This window comes from Rosa rugosa, chromosome 2 (genome assembly GCF_958449725.1).
Source record: "Rosa rugosa chromosome 2, drRosRugo1.1, whole genome shotgun sequence".
Classification (NCBI taxonomy): domain Eukaryota; kingdom Viridiplantae; phylum Streptophyta; class Magnoliopsida; order Rosales; family Rosaceae; genus Rosa; species Rosa rugosa.
Window position 1 is genome coordinate 26,321,477 of NC_084821.1, and position 25,180 is coordinate 26,346,656.

The 25,180-nt window shown below is 38.4% G+C and overlaps 2 protein-coding genes and 1 long non-coding RNA gene across 7 annotated transcripts; 2 read left to right on the plus strand and 1 right to left on the minus strand.

The window, feature by feature from the left end:
- Nucleotides 1–565: 565 nt before the first annotated feature.
- On the plus strand, nucleotides 566–6,115 carry LOC133731614 (protein transport protein SEC23 G). 5 transcript variants are annotated; one of them, XR_009856734.1, is made up of 6 exons: nucleotides 566–1,336; nucleotides 2,165–3,679; nucleotides 4,665–4,844; nucleotides 4,987–5,077; nucleotides 5,269–5,495; nucleotides 5,572–6,115. XR_009856734.1 is itself a non-coding variant. In XM_062158989.1 (3 exons), exons 1-2 carry the CDS (start codon nucleotides 659–661, stop codon nucleotides 3,818–3,820), a joined length of 2,334 nt encoding a protein of 777 aa, XP_062014973.1. In that variant the 5' UTR covers nucleotides 567–658; the 3' UTR covers nucleotides 3,821–3,834; nucleotides 4,665–4,803. The 5 variants fall into 5 exon arrangements, 3 of the variants coding, with proteins under 3 accessions (XP_062014973.1, XP_062014974.1, XP_062014972.1); XR_009856735.1 differs by having other exon boundaries at nucleotides 4,665–4,835; XM_062158989.1 differs by lacking the exons at nucleotides 4,987–5,077; nucleotides 5,269–5,495; nucleotides 5,572–6,115 and having other exon boundaries at nucleotides 567–1,336; nucleotides 2,165–3,834; nucleotides 4,665–4,803.
- Nucleotides 6,116–17,212: 11,097 nt separating this feature from the next.
- On the plus strand, nucleotides 17,213–18,979 carry LOC133730594 (protein FAR1-RELATED SEQUENCE 5-like). The gene is made up of 3 exons (XM_062158153.1): nucleotides 17,213–17,218; nucleotides 18,122–18,287; nucleotides 18,360–18,979. The coding sequence occupies exons 1-3, from the start codon at nucleotides 17,213–17,215 to the stop codon at nucleotides 18,977–18,979; spliced, it is 792 nt and encodes a 263-aa protein (XP_062014137.1).
- A 4,221-nt stretch (nucleotides 18,980–23,200) lies between these two features.
- Nucleotides 23,201–23,821, minus strand: LOC133728258 (uncharacterized). Its single transcript, XR_009855710.1, has 2 exons — nucleotides 23,562–23,821; nucleotides 23,201–23,459 (listed from the first exon to the last, which is right to left on the minus strand). It is a non-coding gene; the product is annotated as an uncharacterized LOC133728258 (long non-coding RNA).
- Between the last annotated feature and the right edge of the window lie 1,359 nt (nucleotides 23,822–25,180).

The window sequence follows — 25,180 nt, forward strand, 5'->3', positions numbered from 1 at the left end:
CTTCGCCATGGAAACCCCTCCAATTCTAACAAGCAATAGTTTCTTCCTTTAACATATACAAGTGCGAATGGTGGGCCCAATGTTATTTCTTTTATGATTACTAGGGTTAAAAACGACTTTTCAACCCCTTGAATAACAGCTTCGTATTTTCCTTGAAATCCGAGGACAACAACGACTGTTCACTGTACTTAGAACAGTGTAACAGTGCATTCACGCTTAATAATTGCCACAAGTATTCTTATTCCACTGCTGCATAGCCTTAGACATATTGACAGTTTTCTTTACCAAATTTTCAAGTTGGATTTCCACCCCCTATCCATCCGTAGAAGTCAATAAAATTCAAACTTACAAATGTTAATTTATCAATATAATCAACATTCTTCTCATAGCTAAATGGCAGTTCGATTTTGGTAACTTTCAATTTCACCAAAATGAAGAAAACATTTTGTATTTTTATATGTGAAAAATCTCGCAAGACGGGTAGTTTCACTTTTACATTAGAAATTGCCAAAAAAAAACAAAAAAAAAGATCATCAGAACGACATAGTTTTGAGGAGACCCAATTCGAAAGCCTCTGCAGTGTCACTCTTCCCCAATTCAGAGAGCAGTAGAGACCTTAACCAGGTCCTCCTCCTCTCTCTCTCTTTCCTCAAAAGCCATGGATTTCGTGGAATTGGAAGCCATAGAAGGCCTCCGATGGTCCTGGAACTCCTGGCCGTCTTCCAAAGCCGACCAAGCCGCTCTCGTCATCCCCCTAAGCGTCATGTGCACGCCGCTGATGCAACAAGCCGAGCTCCCACTCCTCCCCTACGACCCCGTCACCTGCTCCCAATGCGGCGCCGTTTTGAACCCCTACGCGCGCGTCGACTACACCTCCCGCATCTGGTTCTGCTCCTTGTGCCTCCACAAGAACCCCTTCCCTCACTCCTACTCCAACATCGGCGACACCAATCTCCCCGCCGAGCTCTTCCCCACTTACAGCGCCGTCGAGTACGCCCGAACCGCCCCGAGTCCCGCCCCCGCCCACAATTGGCCCAACGGCGGCCTCTCGTCCTCGTCCTCGCTGTCCTCGATGGTGTCGTCGTCGCCAAACTCCGGGTCGGACGATTCGCGAGGGATCCGACCCGCGTTTGTGTTGGTCGTCGACGTGGCCACGCCCCGGGATGAGCTGGCGGCTCTGAAGAATGAGCTGCTGCTTGTGCTGGAGCAACTGCCGGAGACTGCTCTGGTGGGTTTAGTCACGTTTGATTCCATGGTGCGCCTTCATGATCTCGAGTTTTCCGAGTGCTCCAGAGTCGTTGTGCTTCACGGAGATCGGCAGCTCTCATCGCTTCAGGTTAGTTCTCTCTGCTTTCTTTATCTGCTCTATAGAATGTATTTGTTGTATTATGAATGGGTTGCTTTAGGTAGAAATTATACAATGTATAATTTGGAGATTAAATTTGAAGGCAAATGGTTGATACACTAAATAGGTTTTCCACCTCAGGCATTTTCAAACCCTAAAAGTCCTCATCCTATAGATCTGAGTTTACTTAGAGAATGCAGTTGTGTTTCAACTGATTATGTGGTTTTGTAACTCTATAGATATCAGGCTTCCAGGTTTTTGAATATCCGTGAAAAGTCGAAAACTCTAAATCTACATGTTTGGCTCAGATAGTGTGACCTATAGGAATCGGCACTAAGAGAGAGGAGGAATATTTTGTCGGCAGAAAGGATGATACAGGCACTCCTTCAGTTTTCGTTTTCGTTCGCTTTAATAGATAAATGACCTGATAGATGTTTACTCTTACAAAACCAATTGGGAAACAATGCTATCGAGTTATTAGATGACAAAAGATTGAGTTTCTATGAATCTAAAGTACGGGATAAAAGAGGCACATTTTCAAAAGAGAATACAACCATGGTAATCAGGTACATTAAGAGTGTAGCAAATGCAAATGGATCAAATGTCAACCTCCTCCCGGCACTTTATGTATGTTTTGCTCAGAGGTTGAATCCCCAGCTGGTATGCTAGTTTAGGTCCAGGAGTTTTCTTTGCCATCTGATTGAGTTTACTTCTGCTTTTCTTCTTCCAGATAGAGTTGTGTTAAGAGTGCTTTCATGAATTTCTTAGTTTGCCTATAGAATGTAATTTTAGTCTAACTTATCCCCCTTAAACTCTTAGATTCAACAATTTCTGGGCATTAATAGGCCTAGGCAGCAGCAACTCGGAAAAATGCCTTTTTCCCAAAAGCAAGGGTTCTTGCTACCAGTATCTGAGTGTGAGTTCAACATTTCAACTGCAATTGAAGAAATCCAGTCTTCGGCAGTCAAGCCTGGTCATCGCCCAGGAAGGTCAACAGGAGCAGCAATTTCAGCCGCACTTGGACTTTTGGAAGGATGCTTGGTGAGCACTGGCTCCAGAATCATGGTCTTCACATCTGGACCTGCAACTGTAGGCCCAGGAATTATTGTAGACTCTGATCTTGGTTATTCCATCAGAACTCACCGAGATCTCATCAATGGTCATGCTCCTTACTATAGTAGATCTTGCAGCTTCTACAGACAAGTGTCACAGAGGTTAACTGATGCATCTATTGTCCTCGATTTGTTTGCTTGTTCTCTTGATCAAGCTGGCTCTGCAGAGCTTAAGGATCCTGTTGAGAGATCGGGTGGTTTCATGATGCTAGGCGAGTCCTTTGAGTCGAATCAGTTCAGAAAATGTTTGCGGCACATTTTTACTCGTGATGAAGAGGGGTATTTGAAGATGTATTTTGATGCAACTATTGAGATAGTGACCACTAAAGATGTTAAAATCTGTGGAGCCCTAGGTCCTTGTGTATCTCTTCGGAAAGTTAACAATTTAGTGAGTAGCACTGAGATTGGTGAGGGTGGTACCTATATATGGAAGTTAGGTAGTATTACCAATAAAACATGCATCGCCTTTTTCTTTGAAGTTAGTGATGAGCAGAAAGTTCAACTTGGCTCGGCATTCTTTATACAGTTCATAACACGATACCGACATGGGAACATGGGAATCCGGAAACGGGTGACAACTGCTGCAAGAAGATGGGTTGGTAACCGTTCACCAGAAATTGCTGCTGGGTTCGATCAAGAAACAGCTGCTTCTGTGATAGCCAGGCTTGCTATTCACCGAGCTGAGAATTGTTTTGCTCGAGATGTTATTGGATGGCTGGATGACACGTTGATCCATTTTGCTTCAAAATTTGGAGACTATGTGGAGGAAGATCCATCTTCTTTCCGCTTGGCATCCAACTTCTCTCTTTTTCCCCAATTCATGTATTACTTGAGGAGGTCTCAGTTTATTGATGTCTTTAATAGTAGTCCTGATGAGACAGCTTTCTTTCGGCTGATGCTGAACCGTGAGGGCGTGGTGGGTTCTCTTATCATGATCCAGCCTACACTTCTCCAATATTCCTTTGACGGTCCACCCATTCCAGTCCTCCTGGATGTTCGCTCTATCTCTCCAGATGTTATCTTGCTCTTTGATTCTTACTTTCATGTGGTTATTCACTATGGGTCCAAGATTGCTCAATGGAGGAAGCTTGGTTATGATAAGGATCCAAATCATGAGAATTTGAGGAAGCTGTTGGAAGCCCCAGAAATTGATGCACAGCAGTTGGTGGCTGACCGTGTTCCTGCACCGAAGCTCATTAAATGTGACCAGCATGGTAGCCAGGCAAGGTTTCTTCTTGCAAAGTTGAATCCATCGGTTACCCAGAATTCAACATACACGGATGGCTCGGATATTATCTTGACTGATGATTTGAGCTTGCAAGTATTTTTAGATCACTTGCAGGGCCTGGCAGTGCAAGGCTGAAGAGGAGGTTCATTGTATATAGCTATTTTGATTCTGTCTTCATACAAAAAGAAATATGTGAATAGTTTTTCAATAGTAATGGTGTAGTTGCATTCTGTATTTACCAAACAGTTGCGTATTTGAGTACAAGTAGTATATTGGCTTTTCCTTTCTGGTTTTCTCATTTCTTTATCATTTTCATAACAAGATAAGTATTGGAGCAATCATGCACATCGTCCCAGATTCGTGCTCATGATATTCGCATTCTCGACTCTTTTCTCTCAAACCCTTCCACCAATATCAGCCATGTCTAGGCTATAGTTTTGAATTTTGGGTACTTATTTCTTTTCTCCATTGTTGGATTTCAGGTTTTTGTTTTGCATTTGAATGTTTGGCAATTGTTTGTCTTTAGTTTCGTTCGTTGATGTTGGGTTTGTTTGATTCTGGGTAGATAACATAGTAAAGCAATAACCACTGCTGAAAGGGTTTAGGGTTTAGTATCTTGCTCTTTGTAAATTAATTATTTTACTTTCCTTTCCTTCTGAATTTATTTGGTCTGATCTTGAGCAATCATAGATATTGAATTGTAGAGACATTAGTATTAAGTTTCTATTTTGTTGTGGTGTTAAAGATTTGCTGATTTAAGAGAGGAAGTAATACTTGAGTTTTAAGACTACTACGAGAACATTGGTTTTATTATTTTTTCAAGGGGAATTAAGTCAAAGGAATAACTGCTTATATGTCTCGAATTCAGGGCATTGAAAGTTCGTTTCCTAAAAAGGCGACTCAGCATTCTAGAGGAAGAATTAAAAAAAAAAAAAAAAGCATTGTTTTCAACTTACTGTGAGTTGGGGCTCTTTTGCAGATGATGATTGCTAGTTTGTTATGGGATAGGCGCTACTTCAGGATCCATTGGAGGAAAATGTTAACCAACTTTGTTGAAGAGCTTCAAAGATGGTTGCTCCATGTGAATTCCACATGTGAAAGTCAAACATTTGGGAAAGATTTCCGACTGGGCAAACTGATATTGACACAGGTGAATATGGTATGACTAAATAACTTTAAAGTTTCTCATTGTAGAGTAGTGTCTGTGTTTAGTGTGCGTTAAGTATGTGCTTATCTTTGTACCTGTAACTTCTTTCATGATTCTGAGTTCTTGTTTTTTCGTTGATATCTGATTGATCTAGATTATGCAATGTAATGGCTCGTTTCTGGACTGGACGTACGACAGAACTGGCGATTGCTGCTAATCTGGCTCTAGATGAGCTTACCTATTAGGTAGGACATAACTTTTCCATCATTTCTCTGTTTTGTTTTGTGAATTCTTAGGTAAGACATATCAATAGAATTTTTGGAGTGCAATTAAGACCAACTTTCTTGATTAGAGTATGAATAAAGACAACATGCCTGTGTCCTCTTTACTTGTGCAAATCAAGGCAAGAGTGTAATTCTGCAGTATTTGTTTGCAGCTGAGGGATATTCTTGAATAGCTGCTGGATGTTGATGATAATGTAACCTATCTATACTTGTTAAGAAAGTTGGCCGGTGCATCCTCACTGGTTAGTGGTTCGGGTCTGCCACTTGGTATCCTTCGTTCCCTACCATAGGCTCAAAAATATTGCTGTCAAGTTAGCAAATATGGTAACTGTTCATTGGGATGAGAAGGCGTTGAGGAACTTGAAATGTGTGACTTGAGGTAATGACGTTGAGATGATTTTCATAGTCTTGTTTTATTGAATCTTATACCAAGTTGGTTAATACTACTTTTGCAGGCTTTTTTATACGGATAAATTAGCCATGGTGGGCTTATCTTTCATGTCAGCTTTCTAGGAGAATTGAACTTAAGATCAACCTTCTGGGGGATGGCCATCTGTAGTTTTCTACCTACTAATCTCTGGAGAAGATTTCGAAGAACCAGGTGCAGTCATCCATGCAAGTACTCGGTAGGAGGAACCACATAGCAGTTGGTACTTACTATGACCAATGATGATCATGGTCTAAAAGCAATCTGAATCAGTCCCTCTGCCCCTACTTACGCCCTTTCTTTTAAGTTTCCCTTAGAGGCTCTCCATCATTTGTCAGGTAATATCGAAAGGGATTAGAAAGGGGCAAAAAGGCGCACAGACATATTGTAATAATTCGTTCGACTTTCTTTACCAATTTATTTCTACACCAGGCGACATAATTTGCAGTTTTGAATGGTATAATTGATTGTTTTTGTGAGCTAGTTTGCATTGCCAAAACTTTGATCTTTAACTTGGGAGTTAAATTGTAAGCTATGTTATTAGTAATTTTTATATAATACGGGAATAATATATGTATTGACATGGTTTTTGGAATTTTTTTTTTTTTTTTGAAAGAGGGCCAATACGGCTGCTCTTATAAGCATTGATCATTAATGAAACTGCAGAATACATGGGGGGGGACATGATATCTGAACCTCAAATTACAATAAGCATAGGGAGAATATTCCGAAATAATACCGAATCTCGACATAGAGTATGTATTCTAAATTGCACCAATTCCGCCATCCATGATCCAATTGTTGTCTAGGCTAATCAGAAGTGTACAAATTTTTTTTTTTTTGAGGTTTGGAACCCAGTTTAAAGGGGCCGTGACCACTTACCCAATTTTAGCCCAAAAATTGCCCACTTACTCCACCAAGAGTTTTTTAACCCCATTTACCCAATCTAACAGTGTTTGACATTTTAGCCCCTACTAATTAAATTAAAACCCATCCCTCTCCTCTCAGTCTCTCTCTCCTTCACAAACTCTCTCGGTCTCCCCCCGATCTCCACCTCCACTCTCTCTCTCTCTCTCCAGCCGGCAGTGGCGACCACGCCAATCTTCGTCGACCTCGATCTCGGCGCCGGCTAGCACATCCCAAGCCCCATCTTCGTTGACCTCTGCCAATCACCGAACACCGTTCTGGTGCCGATCACTGATTTGGTGCCGTCCATCCTCAATCACGGATCCCCGATCTGAAGCTCCCATCCGGCTGCGGTGCCGTAACCTCACCAAACTGAGACCGGTCGGAGATGGGCTGCAGGTGAGCAACTGGAGAAGAGGAACTGGGGAAGACGAAGGCGGAGATGGGACCGGTCGGAGATGCGCTGCAGGTGATGGGCTGCAGGTGAGTGACTGGAGAATAGGACCTGGAGAAGATGAAGGCGGTCCGGTCGGAATCGTGCCGGAATCAGGCTGGAGAAGCATGGGTATCCACAGGGGAAGCCCAATCCGAAACAAAGAGACCCCAACCCGCCGCAGGGAAGCACCGGCGAAAAAACCAGCCGGCCTCACACGTTAATAGGTGCCCAGAGCAATTTCTGGGTGCCCAGAGCACTTTTTTTTTTTTTTTCGGTATCCTGAGATTGCAATGTAACTGTGGGGTTTGTTTGATGGTCTACTGGGGGGTAGTAGACACATTATTGGCCCCCATTAGATTTTGATACGAGGGACAGAGATCACTATAGTGTGGTGTTTTGATAAGTTACCTGTTGTTTTCTGTGTATTAAAGTCAAATTATCTGTGAATCCTACAAAATGGTGCATTTTTGGTGGTCTATTGGGAGACAGTAGAGACATTGGACTTTGTATTAGGGGCAATAATATGATTATTGGGAGACACTAATATGATTATTGGGAGTCAATAATATGATTATAAATTGATCAATTGTGCCTGTAGTGTATTCATTTTGGTTTTGGGAGTTCATACAATTCACTGGACGACAATAACATGATTATTGGAGGCAATAATATGATTTTTGGGAGGCAATAATATGTTTTTTGGGAGGCAATAATATGATTACTGGGGGGCAATAATATGGTTACTGGGTATTAGAAAGGACCGGCCGCCGGATTCCTGTCCCCGGTGGCCGGATTCCGGTCTCCGGTCGCCGGATTCCTGTCACCGGTCTCCGGATTCTGGTCACCAGTGGCCGGATTCCGGTCACCGGAGTCCGAGGCCGGCCACTAGTCACCGGAGTCCGGCAAGGTAACCAACGACTTCTCTCTCTAAGTGAGAAAGAAGGAGAGGGCAAAAAAGTCCCAAAAATAAATAAAAAGAATAAAAAAAGAATTAATTGGGTAATAGGGAAATAATCCCTTAGAGTGTTTTGGGTAAATGGGGTTTTTAAACTCTTCGTTGTGCAAGTGGGCAATTTTTAAGCTGAAATTGGGTAAATGATCATTTCCCCTAAAAAATAATCACAACATAATCAGAAGCCAAAGAAAGCATCAAGAAATCCCAAAGCCCAACAAAAGCTCATTCACTTATTGTTACTTTATTTTTTCTTTTTTTTTAGCCAGTAATTTATCATCAAAGACATCAGTCGGTAATTCTAACTAAATATACAATCATCATAGCCTCATAGGCTATCCACCGACTGACCGACCATGATAAAGAATTCAAGATCCTCAGCTAACATGGAATCTCTCTCTCTCTCTCTCTCTCTCCCCCAATCCTCAACTTATACAGAAAAGCCCAACTCACAATTAGTCAATTACATCCGCCACTGGGAGCAAATAGAATCGGCGAGAGGAGATCTGAGATTTCTTTGAGAAAACCCCATTGGGAAAAACAGAGCAGGAAGAAGAAGTGAAGAACAGAGATGTATCAAAAATTCAAAACAGGGGAGATCGATAGAGCTTCATACCTCGTTTACGAGAAGGCGAAAGGTAGTGTGACTGTGTGAACCTGTGAGCTGCTGTCAGTGCTGTGGGAAACTGGGAAGTGGGAATACACGCGCTCTGATACCACTTGTCATGGCGCTGAGTCCTTCAAGCCCACAAACCGCGGCACCCTGCTAACGGTCCGCTGTAGCAGAGTAAGCTGAAAAGCCCTATATATTGCACCCAGATCCAACTCTCCATCTCAGCCCATTAGGCAGAATCTGGGCACTTTGATGGATAATTTTTTTTTTCTTTGGGCTGAAAGGTAGAGATATATATATACCTAAGGGTTTTTAGCCCAAAATCTTGTCTAGGCTTGAGCCCATATAGCCTTCCATGTCCGTCCGCCCTTGCCAATTAGCGAAGAGTGCACGTATGCCTACTCTATTCACTTTACAAGGGTGGTGACATACCGGAAAGTAAATGCTTACTCGAAGCCATAATATACTAATAAGATCAGCTTTCCCACTATGTTGCCACCGGAAAGTACATCCGGTGACACTTAGTTTCATCCTGCCACTAGGAGGTTGGGACAATTTGACAAAGCAATGGACCCGCTGCCTAACTAGGGCAAACAAGGCACACAAGGTGTGCAGTCCGAGACAAAGCCCACGTCGCCCTACCATAACAGGGTAGGGACTTATTGCCGGCATAAAGCCACGTCGAATTAAAGTAGTAAAACAACATAAATAAAAGTAAATATACTTAATACTTAAATAAAAAAAGAGACCAGCCCACCAAAGATGGCCCAGTAGCCTAAGGCAGGCCCAACAACCCACATCTCCAGCAAGCCTATCGTGCGGGTCGGACTCTGTCCATCGGTGCTGTCGGAACTGCCTCTCAATCGCCAGCGGATCACGTCGCTTCATCGTTTCTTGGCCGCCCACTGACATCGCCGGCCGGATCGCCTTGGACGCCGATCTCAGACCAAAATTAGATCCAATACTAGGTCGATCATGACGACCTCCGTCAGCTTTTCTCAACCCCAGTTTTTGGAAATATTTTTGTACTTCATAGTTTTGAAAAGGACTAATTAATTTTTTTATATGCCAAATACATGTATTTTACATGTTTTTAATGTTTTTTTCTTCATATTTTATACATATTATCGAGGTTCTAAATATCGGCTGACATCTCCCTTTTCAAAGCAACCAATATATCATATGAGGGGAATATATGTTGTTGAAATATCCCTGAAAATATATAATATCTCTAATACTCACTGACTTCTAAGATTATTGAAAAGAAAATAAATACTTTTGAAAAAAAAAAAGAGACATATTGGGAAAATCCTATTTAAGTATAATTTAAGAGGAACAAATGTGGTAGAATTAGACTTTTGAGACATTTCCCTATAAATAATTTACCGTATCTTAATCAGTGATAGAAATCAGTCCTTACATCAGAAACCTCTTCCAGTTCAAATTGGTTTCTCATTTCTAATAAGGTTTCTGACGTCTCATCTATCAACTAGGTTTCCAAATAGTTTTTGGGAAAGATTACAATAATTTTGGCAAAGCCTACCATAAAAATAAGGGAAAAAAATGCAAAAAATGTCTAATCTTTGGCCCATTAGTGACTTCGATACCTTAAGTTTAAAAAATATCTCATTGGTGCCTAAGGGATTACATCCCACATTGAAGAAAAGGGAAACCTCTTCCCTTGTCAAGAGTATATAAGTCAACAACCACCTCCATTAAAGGTAATAACTTCTTGTCTCTTACTATTACGCTGTCAAATTACATACATAACTTCACTTAAGCATCGGAGAGGTATAGACCGACCAGCTCGGTCTGTCCCTCTGACGTTGTGTGTTTCCTTTGATAGGGTCAACCCTTGTACTCATCTTCAGGTACCACATTTTGTCAGGCTACACTAGGGAAACCAACAGAAACACTCCAAGCTAGAGGGCTATCTATGAAAATGATATCATTTTGAACTTTACATTTCGCCTTTCAGTTTCTTTACTTTCTGTTTGAGCCCTAACACCAACACCGAGTTGAAACCCTAGCTTTAGGGCTTCTCGCAAACCGGTGGCGCTTGTCTGTGTCTGAAGTTAGTATAGCCCAGGCGAAGTTGTTTTCTAGGTGTCGTTCTCGGGCGTGGAGAGAGTTTGGGAAAGTTTGGTAGATCCTTGATTTCGATTTGACGAATGATGAGTTTGATCATTTAATTTGATCTCGGGTTATGGTGGGTGTTGAAATTGGAACCCCAACTCTCTTCTCCCATCCCCAAATTGAAACTACAAATTGCCGCCAGAGTGCGACTTGTGTAGATGGTGATAGAGATTTATCACCCGGTCCCAGGCCTAATTTTTTCGGCTTGCTACTCTTTTGGATTTTGTTGGCGCCAGACAGATGTTGGTGCACCATGGTCAGCTGGAAGGTTCGGCCGCTGGAGAATTTGACGGCGGGGGTGGCAAGTTGGGAGCGGGGCATGCAGCTTATGCTCCTACTAGTCTCGCTTGGGTTTGGGCCTCTCAGTTTCTCTTGGGCCCATATGATTGGGGAGGTTCCTCTTTTTTTTTTTTCTTTTTTTTTTTCTCTCTCTGTCGATGTCAGCTTTATAACTGGTTAAACTGTATCACTATACACACAGCCACAGCAAAGCAAAACCACCCCTAAACCCTCAATGCTTCCTTCTTTCTTCCATGTTCTAAGTTTTTTCCCTTCAAGTAGTGAAGTTAGTATCATCTTTGATATTCAAGGATCCATTTTTCTTTCAGTAGCAACGTTTCTTGGAGTCTCCCACAATCATGAAGGCTCAATTTCTTGGAGATTTCTGCGCTCCCAGGCAATGTCTCTCTCTTTTTCTCTCTATAATACATTGGCCATAAGTTTTGCAATCTGCATTTTGGTTTATTAATTAGTAATGGAGTCTGCATGCCACTTAGTTTTAGATAGGATTTTTATACTGGATTATTGACACTCAAGACAATATTTTGGATTGTTGAGAAAAATTTGAGTTTGAGTTCTTGGTGAGAATTAGCTCTCTCTCTCTCTCTCTATCTATCTATCTATCTATCTATCTCATTCTCTCACTTAATTGTTTTTCTGTACAATTTTAACTCTGAATCTTTTTTTTAGCATGAACGAATTCTGATACGCTAAGATTAAGCGCTCAACTTAACCCTTCAGAAGATTGTCATATTGAAGTATAGAGTAAGCAATGATCTTTCATAGCTAAGGATTGAGGGTACACAAGTATCTAACGAAAAAACAAACAAACACTTATCTAATTTATGAAAACAAAAAAAGAAAAAAAAGAAAAGAGAGAATGCAACTAGATATGGGGGGTTTTAGGGTTTGAAAACGCAGAAATTAAAAACATAAAACAAATAAGGGTTTTGTATTCAAATGAAGAAAACGTTAGAAAGATCGGAAACCCACTACTAATTATGATCAAACCAATTTAATTAACCTAATTCCAATTACTAAGTCATGAGAACAAAATCAATCATGAACATGTCATAACGCAATCAATGTGCTTATTTTACTTCCCTTAATTACTTAAGCAAGATGAACGCACCATTACTAAGCCTATTGAACATGCAAACAAAGTATAGCACGCTATCCTATCAAAAACATATATAATGTCAACATGTTCAATGCAATAAGCACACATGGAAATTTAATTGATTATAAGATCCATCATAGTATAGAACGCTATCTAGCATGCAACCTTAATTGTTTTGAGTTCAACTATTGTCCTATAGTTGTTGCTACTTATAAATTAGGGCTACAAACTGTTTAGGAGATTCATTGACCTAATTCTAGCTTCAATTACATGCATATATGATACAGGAAAATCACAGCGGAAGAACTCAGCTCTCTAAGAGATGAGTTTTTGTTAGATTCTGCTCGCCACTCCAAGGAATCCACCAAGAAGATAAGAGCGAAACTCGCCACTCTAGGAATCCACCTAAGAGATAAGAGTTTGAATACAAATGGGAAGAATTTCTTCTCCAATTTGAATATTATTTCTGATAATGATCAAGTCTGCTTACAATTGAAAAGAGAACTGTCTTTTATAACATGAGAGAAGGAAAACAGAAAGACTAATTATTCAAACTAGAAACTAAAGATAGCTATATTTAGCTATTGACTGCAGCTTCACCAAGGTTCCTTAATTCCAAGGTCTGGGAACTCCATATCTGAATGAAATGTTCCTTGGAACTCAGTTCTTTGAATCAATGCTGCTAATCCTCTGTGATGTCCAGATTCAAAGTCTTCCTCGTTATCAGAGAGACTCCTCGAAATGCCAAATGGGGTTACCCCCCCTATGCAGTACATCATACTCCCCGGGTGAGAAAGAACTCGTCCACGAGTTCGTATGGTTGAGATCAAATTCATCCAAGAGCTCATAATGTCGCCATCCTATCTTCTTGCTTCTCTTTGTTTCCTTCGTCAAGTTGACAAGTAACATCTCGGCACAATAGGCAAATAATTCAATCCTTTCAAGAAACTCTTGAGATGCATAAATATTATTGGAGAATGCGTTGAGCTCCAAAACTCTCAATAACTCTTTCTTTGCATTCAAATTGTTGTTGATGGAATCTTGTATAAAATCACCCCAAAAAGGATCATGATATTGAAATTCAAATATAGTAGAGCATTGTGATGCATGTGAAAACCCAAATTTAGTTTCTAAATCTTCACCGCCATCCTCACAAACCAATAATGCATAATGATTCTTACCTCGATCTTTGGATAAAAGTTTCTCATCCAAACTACTAGTTGGTGTATATAAATTTTCCAAGCATGCACGAACTTTTTTTGAAAAACTGAACTCACTATCTCTATTTTGGCATGAATAATCCAAATTGCTGTCATGAAGAGATTCACCAACTTTCTCTTTTGTTGGGTTAAAATCTTCAAGATCGAGATATTCATCATAGATGGGTAGTGAAGTCCAATCATTTTCAATGTGATCCTCATGCTCAATTTCTAACTCAAAAGGAAACAAATCACTTACCTTCATGTTTGAATCCCCATTGAATTCAATAGGTTCTTTGACCTCCAAATCAAACTCTTCAATGTCCTCAAGTTTGTATGCCTTTGTACAAGTGCCTCTTGCAACTTCAAGCCAATCTTGGAATCTTGGTGTTCCAATCTTCCACAAGCGATTCTTGGACCTTTGAGATGAATAACATCGATGGTTCAATTGCCTCTCCCACTCGGTCTCATGATAAGAAAACCCGCTTCTTGATCCACCATGCTTCCTACGAGCTTCTTGGCGTTCAATTAGCAAGGAAAGTTTCTCAACTTGTCTTCGAAGTTCAACTATTTCAACATCACGAAGGTCTCTTTCCCGAGTCGGAGACACTTCACCACGTCCCCCACGTCGGCCTCGTCCACGACCAGCCATCACAAAAGGGTGCTGTAGGTTTTGCTCTGATACCAAAACTAATACAGGAAAATCACAGCGGAAGAACTCAGCTCTCTAAGAGATGAGTTTTTGTTAGATTCTGCTCGCCACTCCAAGGAATCCACCAAGAAGATAAGAGCAAAACTCGCCACTCTAGGAATCCACCTAAGAGATAAGAGTTTGAATACAAATGGGAAGAACTTCTTCTCCAATTTGAATATTATTTCTGATAATGATCAAGTCTGCTTACAATTGAAAAGAGAACTGTCTTTTATAACATGAGAGAAGGAAAACAGAAAGACTAATTATTCAAACTAGAAACTAAAGATAGCTATATTTAGCTATTGACAGCAGCTTCACCAAGGTTCCTTAATTCCAAGGTCTGGGAACTCCATATCTGAATTAAATGTTCCTTGGAACTCAGTTCTTTGAATCAATGCTGCTAATCCTCTGTGATGTCCAGATTCAAAGTCTTCCTCATTATCAGAGAGACTCCTTGAAATGCCAAATGGGGTTACCCCCCCTATGCACTACATCAATATAATTCTAAGTTTGCAACCAAAGAATATAAACATATAAAAGAAAACCAAGACATAGATACCAAGTAATGGATTCATTGTGTCCACTGCAATACACTATTGGGATGGACATTCGTAAGACTTTTAACATATGCATTTTCAACTTTAGTTATCTTGTCATTACATGTAAACTAACTGAGTTACTCACTGCTCAGGTTCAAGTGCCCCCAGGTCATAAGTTTCAAAGAGGCAGCTCTTACCTGATTATGTAAGTCAAATTTGCATGATAAGTATTGTTTAATTTCGAGCGTTTAACTGTTATTTATAATCGGTTCTATGAGTAGGGACAATGTCAGCTTTTGGGACGGAACTGAGGTTCCATGCAGAATCAGGATTACTTGATGTGCATGCTGATCCATAACACTTTGATCAAGAAGGTGCACAAGAGGATGATGAAGTTCCCCCGTTTTTCTTTTTCTGACAATATGATGAAGTTTCATGCTAGTGATACGCTTAAAATAAGCTTCCAATTTTAAACTCTCGCTGTCGTCGCTCAATTGTAGTAAAGTAGTAAAGGGATTGTTCACGCCAAGGATTTGAGGGACACTTGTCTTTCACGTTGTACTATAAACAAAATTAAACTAGAAATACACGGAAAACAAAAAAGAAAGTAACGAAATCTTGGGGGTTTTGAGGTTTTGAAAACGAAAACAATTAAGTAAAAGTTGTGAATTATTTTAAAGATGAGATGAAAGAGATGAAAGAGTTAGGGGAAATACCAGTCCACCACCATCTATATGCAACACTTATGAAAAAGATATTAGAAACATTCAATTGACATGTGATTGACAACAAACAAGAATAACCATGTAATGCATTGAAATTATCCTTATTACTTTCCTTAAGTTATTTAATTCCATATATGAAATGCACATTTCATTAAAAGCATTCCTAAACATACAAACTAGCATTGAAACACAACTACTAATAAGCTATGCAAGAATCATTAAGCTTTATGAAAGTTTGTTTGTTGATTAAATTAATCTTAGTTTGAAACGCAACACTAAGAAGACATTTAAGTAAATTCCAACTTCACCTTTATTTAAAGTGGTTACTACTTAGTGGAGAAAAGAAACAAAACGATTAGGTGAATTATTGTTAGGTCCACAATTACCTAGTAATTAATCTTGCACTTTTGCGTAACCTTTGTGTTTATTTATATATATTTATTAAGTTTTCCTTATCATGCTAGGAAATGATAGAGAAGCTTGGAAATGAACTAAAAAGTCAACCTTAGCACCTTTTACTACTCTGGCTAGGAGAAACTGAGCTAGACAAGGAAGAAGGAGCGGCAGCCTAACCAAATGGGGAGAGGATCCTCTCCTGAGCACATTAAACACCTGAGTTACCTGAGCTTTCTACGAGATGACAACACGTATCCAAACTCACATCTAATGGTCTACAACTCCTCTTAGGTTTTCTGTCTCCATTTTTTTTTTGAGTTTTATGTTGCCGCGCTCTTGGTTTCGTTTGCCCGCTTTCTCCCTCTTTTGTTCTTTGCCACTTCTGCTATGAAATAAAAAAATCACAAGTCTTCAGTCTTTAAATTCAATGGTTGTGTGCAGGGAGATCTAATCAAAAGTTCAAAACTTTAGCTTTGAGTCTTCTATCTCACTTTCTCCTGCATTTCATTGCGACAGGTAAGTGTAATACTCCTTTAGTTTGGGTTTTCTTTTGAAAGTTCTCTCTTCATATTGTGTGTCTTAGAGTTTAGGAATTCTGTATTTGATATTGACGAAGAGGAATTCAGTACTTCATTATTGATATCAAACCATAAGAACGCATCAAGGCAATGTTATTTTTGTATCTGCAGATTTTTTTTTTTAGGTATGATTATTGATCTGTAGCTGCATTGGCTTTATCTTTGAAAAAAAAATGATTAATTTCAGTTTACCCCCCTGAGGTTTGGGGGTGTCATAATTTCACCCTCTCAATTTCACTCTTTTACCCCCTAAGCTTTCCAATTTTTGTCTTCCGTGCCCAATCTCTGTAAATCCGCTAATGGGACCCACTTTGAGGGCTAAAATGGTCATTTCAAGACAAAAAAAAAGAAAAAAAACTCCCTCTCTCTCTTCTCTTCTGCAACTCCCTCTCTCTCTTCTGCAAACCATTTTCATCTCCTAAATAAACCCAAAACAGAGCACATGCATAAACCCATCAAACACCCCCCAAAATTCCAACCCCAAATCCCACATGCATTATCAAAATCAACCAAACCCAATTCACCTACCTCTTTCCCGGCCCGACTCCACTCGCCGCCGCGCCAATCCCAATGCCGTCGCAGCTTCCGGAGTTCTTCTTTTTTCTTTCCCGAGAGAGAGAGAGAGAGAGAGAGAGAGAGAGAGAGAGAGAGAGAGAGAGAGAGAGAGAGAGAGAGAGAGAGGAATTGATAATGAAGCTGCTATGGCCAGATTTGCTGGAGATTGGGCTATACTAATCTAGTATTCAATAACTCACATTACACATAACAAAGGCCAATGAATTGAAGCCTAAAGCATAACTCTAAAATTAAAATAATGGGTTTTGAGGGGGTGACTGAGCCTCCTCACCACCACCAGCAACAGCGACGCGTGGCTTCACGCGCCACCACACCAACCCCCAATTCCGGTCAACCTATCTAGCTCAAAATCATCTCCACAACAAACCCAACAATTTCTATACGTGCAACAACAACCAAATCAAAGCAAAAGTGGTCGGAAATTCAACTCAAAAGTAAAGAAATCCGACGGTACTGTTCACGTTCTCAAACACCTTCAATTCTTCCTCCACCGGCCGTGAGAAGCTGCAAGAGGTTAGGGATGAAGGTTAGCATCGCCCCAACAACCAAAACCCTAAAGAAATCCGGCCGGAAACCGCGGGAAACCGGATATTGAAGAAATCTCCGATTTCCCCTTTTCTGGAAATTCCACTTCGATTCTCTCAAAACAAAGCTACCCAATTCGAAATTCTTACCTTAGATGCAAGAGGAGGAAGAGAGGATCCTTTAATGGCCGATGATGAGCCCGACGGTGGTTCAGTGGCGGTGATTTCACCGGAAATTGGGTCCGGGTCCAAAGGGAAGAAAAAAAAAGGGGGGCTTGAGGTCGGGTTCGATTTCAAGAACCCCCGGCCTAAAAATTACATAGGTGAATTTTTATTTCTATGATACGAAACATTTGGCGCTATGCGCCTGTCGGAGGTGGCCGGACGGCGGAGAACCATTCCGGTCGCCGTCGTGGGTCGAGGCTGGAGAGCAGAAGAGAGAGAGAGATAGATAGATGGATTTAACGCAGAGAGAGAAGAAAGAAACCCCCGAAGGTGAAAAAGAGAGGAAGCAAAAAAGAGTTTTTTTTCTTCCTTTTTTTTTGTCATAAAATGACCATTTTAGCCCTCAAAGTGGGCCCCATTAACGGATTTAACGTCCAATTTGGACGGAGCATCAGAGATTGGGCACGGAAGACAAAAATTGGAAAGCTTAGGGGGTAAAAAAGTGAAATTGAGAGTCGGGGGGGGGGGGGGGTGAAATGATGACACCTCCAAACCTCAGGGGGGTAAACTGAAATTAATCCAAGAAAAAAAATGCCTTGCTTAGTAAAGTGAAAAGTATGAGACGCTAGGGACAATTGGGTTGTTGTATTGGTTGTGTTCACTGTATTGGTTGTGCTTTTTTAGTTTAATAATTGTCAATTGAAGATTATAATAGTTATTATACAAGAAATTGGTTGCAGATAGATAATTCATTGGGTGCTGCAGACTTTAATATTGAGAATTCTAATTTGGAGTTGGATTGGAAACCTACAAAAGGAATGGAGTTTGATTCTGAACAAGCAGCTTATGACTTCTACAATAGATATGGAGGAAAAGAGGGGTTTAGTATTAGAAGGGAGACTCATGGTAAGAATAAAAGAACAAAAGAACTCACTTCAAGATTATTTGTTTGCTTTAAGGAAGGTATTTGATCCAAAGATAAGAGGGATTACATGATCAGAAAACCCAGAGAAGAGACAAGAACAGGTTGCGGTGCTGAACTTTGTATTAAATTGAATAGGGGGAACAACAAGTTCTTTGTTACCCATTTTGTTGAAGAGCACAATCATCCTCTTGTGGGGAAAGAATGTTCCCACATGCTACCTTCGCAACGGAAAGTACAAGACTCTCAAGGCATTGAAATAGACTTAGCACATGATTCTGGAATTGGTGTGACTTTTCTATATGAGTTGATGGGTAAGCAAGCAGGTGGAAGAGATGTTGTTGGGTATACAAAACAGGATGTAAAAAACTACCTTCGATCAAAGAGACAGAGAAGCTTGGAGTATGGAGAAGCTGGATATATCATGAAATATTTTTCAGATCAAACAATGGAAAACCCTTCATTCTATCATGCTATGCAATTAGATAGTGAGGAGCAAATAACAAACTTATTTTGGGAAGATGCTAAAATGATCATTGATTATGGCCAATTTGGGGATGTTTTTAGTTTTGATACAACATATAAGATTAACAAATCTAATCGACCTCTTGCTGTGTTTGTCAGATTCAATCATCACCGCGAGACTATTATATTTGGGGTGGCTCTAATGTATTGAAACAACCAATTCATTTATATGGTTGTTTGAGACATTTTTGAGGGCAATGTCTGAAAAGGCTCCAAAGACAATATTTACAGATCAAGATGCTGCAATGGCAAAGGCTCTTCGACATGTTATGCCTGAATCATATCGATCATAGGCTTTGCAAATGGCATATGATGCAAAATGCCATAAAGCATGGACATAGTTTTTTGACAGGAGAAGGTGGGATCACAAGTGTTTTGTCAAGGTTCATGGAAAATATTGAGGAGGAAGATGAGTTTATATATGCTTGGGATGCTATGCTTGATAAATATGGTGTGCGTGACAATACTTGGTTAAGTAGCATATATGATTTAAGAGAAAAATGAGGCTTTCCGTATGTTAAGTGAGCATGGTCAACTGGAATAAGAAGCACTCAACTGAGTGAAAGTTTTAACTCGGCCTTGAAAAAATATTTAGACTCTGACCATAATCTATCAGAGTTTTTTATACACTTTGAGAGGATGGTTGCTGATAAAAGGTACAAGGAGTTAAAAGCAGAATATGATATGTGCTTCAGGTTGCCTATTGTGAAAATGCATGTGAAAATGCTATATGAAGCAAGAAGAGTTTACACTAAGCTAATATTTGAAGATTTTCAAGATCAATTTGAATGATCTCTTGAAGCTTCTATAACAAATTGTGTTGATATTGATGGTGGAAAGATATATATAGTTATTAGAGATGGTTACTCTAGAGAACGCCAAGTGAAGAGAGATAGTGATGATATACTCTCTTGTAGTTACAGATTGTTTGAGATGAAAGGGGTTGTATGTAGGCACATTATCAAGGTCCTTAGAGAAGTGATGCAAATCAAAGAAATTCCTTAGCATTATATCTTAAAAAGATGGACCAAAAAAGCTAGAGCTGAAAGTGTTCAAGACATGCATGGGCGTGAAATTCAACCAGACCCTAAGTTGCAGCAAGCCTCTTGGTATAGATCCTTATGTTCCACCTACATTAGGATATCAAGCAGGGCTTCTGAAAATGAAAAGACATACAAAATTAGCAATGATAAATGCAGAGAAATTAGCAAAAGAAATTGAAGACTTGCTACGGTCTGAAATGAATGCTAATGTGGATGAGAATGAACATACAACTCAATCCACTCCTATTGAACAACTCAATGCATATGGTAATGTGGTGAATGCAAAGGGGCTGAAGAAAAAGGAAACTTCTAGAGGAAGAAAACGGCGAATCAAGAGTCAATTGGAGATAAGCATGGACAAAAATAAAAGACAGAGACAATCTAGTAAAAAAGCAATTGAGGTATTCTTGTTTCTATAAAACTAATCTCTTATTAGTTTGTTTAAATTTAGGACTAATTTCAGTTTACCCCCCTGAGGTTAGGGGTCGTCATCATGTTAGTCCCTCTAGTTTCAATTTAATCATGTTAGTCCCTGTACTCTCAAATTTCATCATCCGTGTCCAATTTCTACTATTCCGTCCAATTTGGACCGTTAAGTCTGACTTTTGAGGGCTAAAATGGTCATTTCAAAACAAAAAAAAAACCAAAAAAAAAAAAAGATTTTTTTTTTTGCATTTTTTTTCTGTTTTTTTTTTTTTTTGCATTTTTTTTATTTTCTTGTTTTTTTTTTCTTTTCCTTCGCTTATTATTATTATTATTTTTTTATAATTTTGTCTTCAACCTATACACCACAAGTTATAATAGGTTTATAAAAACAAAAAAAAATACTCTAGGTGGTTAAAAAGCCGCTCGCTGGTCTACGATATTTGTGATATATCTCCGATAAAGCGAAGAATTTTAGGATATATCTGTAAAATATAATAGGTTTATAAAGTGAAGAATTTTAAGATATCCTCAATAAAGTGAAGAAATATCTATAAAATATGATTAAAAAAATAAATACAGATATTTCTTCACTTTATTGGGGATATATCCTAAAATTCTTCGCTTTATCGGAGATGTTCCACAAATATCGTAGACCAGCGAGCGAAGAATATTAGGATATATCCCCAATAAAGTGAAGAAATATCTGTATTTATTTTTTTAATCATATTTTACAAATATTTCTTCACTTTATTGGGGATATATCCTATTATTCTTCACTTTATAAACCTATTATATTTTATAGATATATTTTACAAATATATCCTAAAATTTTTCACTTTATCGGAGATATATCACAAATATCGTAAACCAGCGAGCGACTTTTTAACCACCTAGAGTATTTTTTTTTATTTTTTATAAACCTATTATAACTTGTGGTGTATAGGTTGAAGAAAAAATTTATAAAAATAAAAAATAAAAAAGAAACACCTAGAGTATTTTTTGTTTTTGTTTTTATAAACCTATTATAACTTGTGGTATATCTCCGATAAAGTTAGAAATGCATTTTTTTAGTGTTTAGACAAATATACCCTCAATTTACATTTATTAGACTTTTTTCAATTTTTTAAATTTCTGAGATTTCTAATAAAAAATGATTTTTTTAACTTAAATATAATTTGAAAAAAAAATTGTCTTTTAAAAAAAAAAAAGAGTTAGAAATGCATTTTTTTAGTGTTTAGACAAATATACCCTCAATTTTAATAGCTTTTAACGGTAGAATTAACGACAGTGAGTTAAGTGAAAGACGGATGTAAAACTGAGTGAGTTAAGTGATATTGTTAAAAATACAGTGAGTTAAGTGTCGAATAAGTCATAACTCAGTGACCATTGGTGATGTTTTCCCTTATTTTTTTAATCATATTCTACAGATATTTCTTCACTTTGTTGGGGATATATCCTATTATTCTTCACTTTATAAACCTATTATATTTTATAAATATATTTTACAGATATATCCTAAAATTTTTCGCTTTATCGGAGATATATCACAAATATCGTAGACCAGCGAGCGGTTTTTTAACCACCTAGAGTATTTTTTTTTGTTTTTATAAACCTATTATAACTTGTGGTGTATAGGTTGAAGACAAAATTATAAAAAAATAATAATAATAATAATAATAAGCAAAGAAAAAGAAAAGAAAAAACAAGAAAATAAAAAAAATGCAAAAAAAAAAACAAAAAAAAAAAAGAAAAAAAAAATCTTTTTTTTTTTTGTAGTTTTTTTTTTTTCTTGAAATGACATTTTTAGCCCTCAAAAGTCAGACTTAACGGTCCGAATTGGACGGAATAGTAGAAATTGGACACGGATGATGAAATTTGAGAGTACAGGGACTAACATGATTAAATTGAAACTAGAGGGACTAACATGATGACGACCCCTAACCTCAGGGGGGTAAACTGAAATTAGTCCTTATATTTACTTACAGATATCATTCTTGAATTTTTATAATTCAGGTAACTCCTGATCCAATGAATAATGTATACAAGGGGACTATTGATCCACTATGTGATGAAGAGAATATTACTACTGATCTAACAAGTAATGCAGACCAATTTCTGGAACAAGATATTTCTGCATCTTCACTTAGATTTCTTGCTTGTAGTCAGGTAGATCAATATTTATTTAGTTGGTCTTAAGAGTTGTGGTATTAGATTTCAATATTACTAACCATTATGTATTTCACTATATATATATATATATATATATATATATATATATATATATATATATATATATATATATATATATCCTAGGAGTTTGATTTAAACAACGATCCCCAATGAAATGCATGTTTTCATGGCCTCTGGATATGAAAGGTTTGTCTTCATATATTGGTCTTTCATCTATTGTTTCTGTAATTTATATGAAATATGGTCTATTTGGTTTGTTTTTAGCAGGTTGTGCATCATTCTGTTTTGTTTTTGTAAGAGAAGAGTTGTAGGCTTCTGTTTTGTTTTTATAAGAAATGGAAAGGGCAATTGTGTAGTGCAGGCTTCTGTATAGTGTTTGTAAGAAATGGAGAAGACAATTCTGCAGCTTGCTGCTTTGTTTTTTTAAGAGAGGGAAAATGTGCAGCCTTGTGCTTGCTATTGACTCTTATTAGTCATTCTGTTACCAATTTCTGGGTTACATATATAGAATACCTAAATGCCTTCCAAACTGGTTTATGTCTGATTTGGCACTCTTTTCATTGCTTTTGTTCATATTGAAGACTTGCTAACTACAAACAAGATTAAATGAACTGAGAATGGTGAAAAGAAAATTTATTTATCTTCAACATGATTAATTACATAAAAGTAAGGTTTGTCAAATATCCTTTATAAGCAAACAAAAACAAAGAAAATTCTAAGTACCAGCCATGAAAAGATCACGGCTAACATCTCTTTTACTCCACCAAGGAACTATACATGACAAGTACTTTGGTTTTGCCATTGGCTAAACTACATAAGAGGTAAGCTAATTCAACGAGGCTGTTGGATGAAGCGGGGGCTGCATTTTGGACTCACAAACTTGGCTAGCTTCTCGGTATACTTCCTTGGCTCCACCAGCAACTTCTGATGTTTTCAAATTCTTCAGAACTGCAGCACTCATATCTAACCCTGCTGTTCAATACAAACTGTTTTGAGTCTACCAATCTAAAATAGCTTTTTTGAAAAACAAAATTTCAACACAATGCTTTGGGGTCCATTCACAAACCATTTTACCTTCAGTTTGGGACGACTGGAGGAAATCTTCAAACTAAGCTGCTTCAAAATTAGAGAAGAAAACGCATTGCAAGTATGAGCCTGAGTAGTACTTATGATCATCATCAAGCATGAATCAATCCAAAAAAGCTCACTCTTCCAATTCCTCTTCATTGTAAGCCATCTGCATTGAGTTGTTCCAATGTAATTGATATTATAAACATGCACAAGTAAAATTGCATTAATAAAAAAAGGCAATCGAATTTTCTCAGCTTTTCATATATAAGCATGTATTTTTTAATGTTTAACGAAATTTCTACATTGATTGCCACAAATTTCTACATTGATTGCCACAAATCATTTCTTTTAGGACAGATTGACTAGAAGAAATTCAAGCTGAAGGAATTAAAGAAAGAGAAGTAGAGATTAGTTACCTTCAGATCTGTAACAATAGGAGCTTTGAGTCCTTATGTGGCTTCTTTTGCATTGTATATAACTGTTTCTTTCCCACTACTAACGTCCTTCAATTTGACAATTCTGCATTGGAATAAATTCAGGAACATCAAAACTCGATATACTTGATGTGTTAAATTGTCACAAACATGTAAAATCAACCAAAAGTCCAAACAACTCAATCCACTTCTATTGAACAACTCAATACATCCCTAGTGATTGACCCAGAAAAGCATGAATCAATCTAAAATGCAGATCCCCAAGTTTGAGGGATGAAAAACAAGCCCATATAAGGAGAATAAAATCAACCAAAAGTAATCAAACAAATTGAAGGATCTCGAATCTCACACTGAAAATCGCCCAAACCAAAATCAACCAAAGAGTCGACGGTGAACTTGTTGCAGCTGAAAATTGTGCGACGGTCTAAGCTGCAAGTTAATTTGGGTCATGAGAGTGAAGAACAGTAGAGATAGAGGGAAGGAAACGAGGAGCTGTAGACCATTAGATGTGAGTTTGGACGCTTGTCATCATCTCGTAGAAAGCTCAGGTAGCTCAGGTGTTTAATGTGCTCAGGAGAGGATCCTCTCCCAACCAAATGAACTCCAAACAAGCTGAAACTTTACAAAGAGTTTCTAGACATCCTGAAGATCATTTCTTATAAAGATTACAAGAGCTAATTCAGAATAGAAGGCCTATAAAACATCGGTGCAAATTTCCTCACTAGAAGACAAAACAGCAAAACCGGACTTGTACGGATTCCCGCAGCATTTTTGGTCAAATCACACTGAAATAAGCTCTAAAATTTTACCAGGATGATCTACATTCATGGAGGAACATTTGGTATGAAGAAAGCAAAGCCCAATTCCAAAGTCTTGTTGGAGATTTAATTGAAGGGGGAAATTCGACCAAAGTGCACAAAAGAACAAAAAGGGTCAGCACCGGATTCCGGCCAAGAGCTAGCATGTGTATAGGGCAATAAAGGGCTGTTGACTAGGCTTAGGGACTTTAGGTGGGAAGATATGGTGTATGTTGTTTTAAAATTCAAAATTTGAAAGATGACAAGTGGTACCCGTCTTACATTTTACACCTTTGTCTCCCATTTATTGCCAAGTTCTCTTGCACCATGACCCTCATACCCTTACTATATCTCCTCCACCAAAATGTCTACAGGCTTTTGAGTCATTTTT

Coding starts and splice junctions, on each gene's coding strand:
- LOC133731614 (XM_062158989.1), top strand. CDS start 659: ATGGATTTCGTGGAATTGGAAGCCATAGAAGGCCTCCGATGGTCCTGG. Junction 1,337..2,164: donor GGCAGCTCTCATCGCTTCAG/GTTAGTTCTCTC, acceptor TTAAACTCTTAG/ATTCAACAATTTCTGGGCAT.
- LOC133730594 (XM_062158153.1), top strand. Junction 18,288..18,359: donor TATTAGAAGGGAGACTCATG/GTAAGAATAAAA, acceptor TTTGATCCAAAG/ATAAGAGGGATTACATGATC.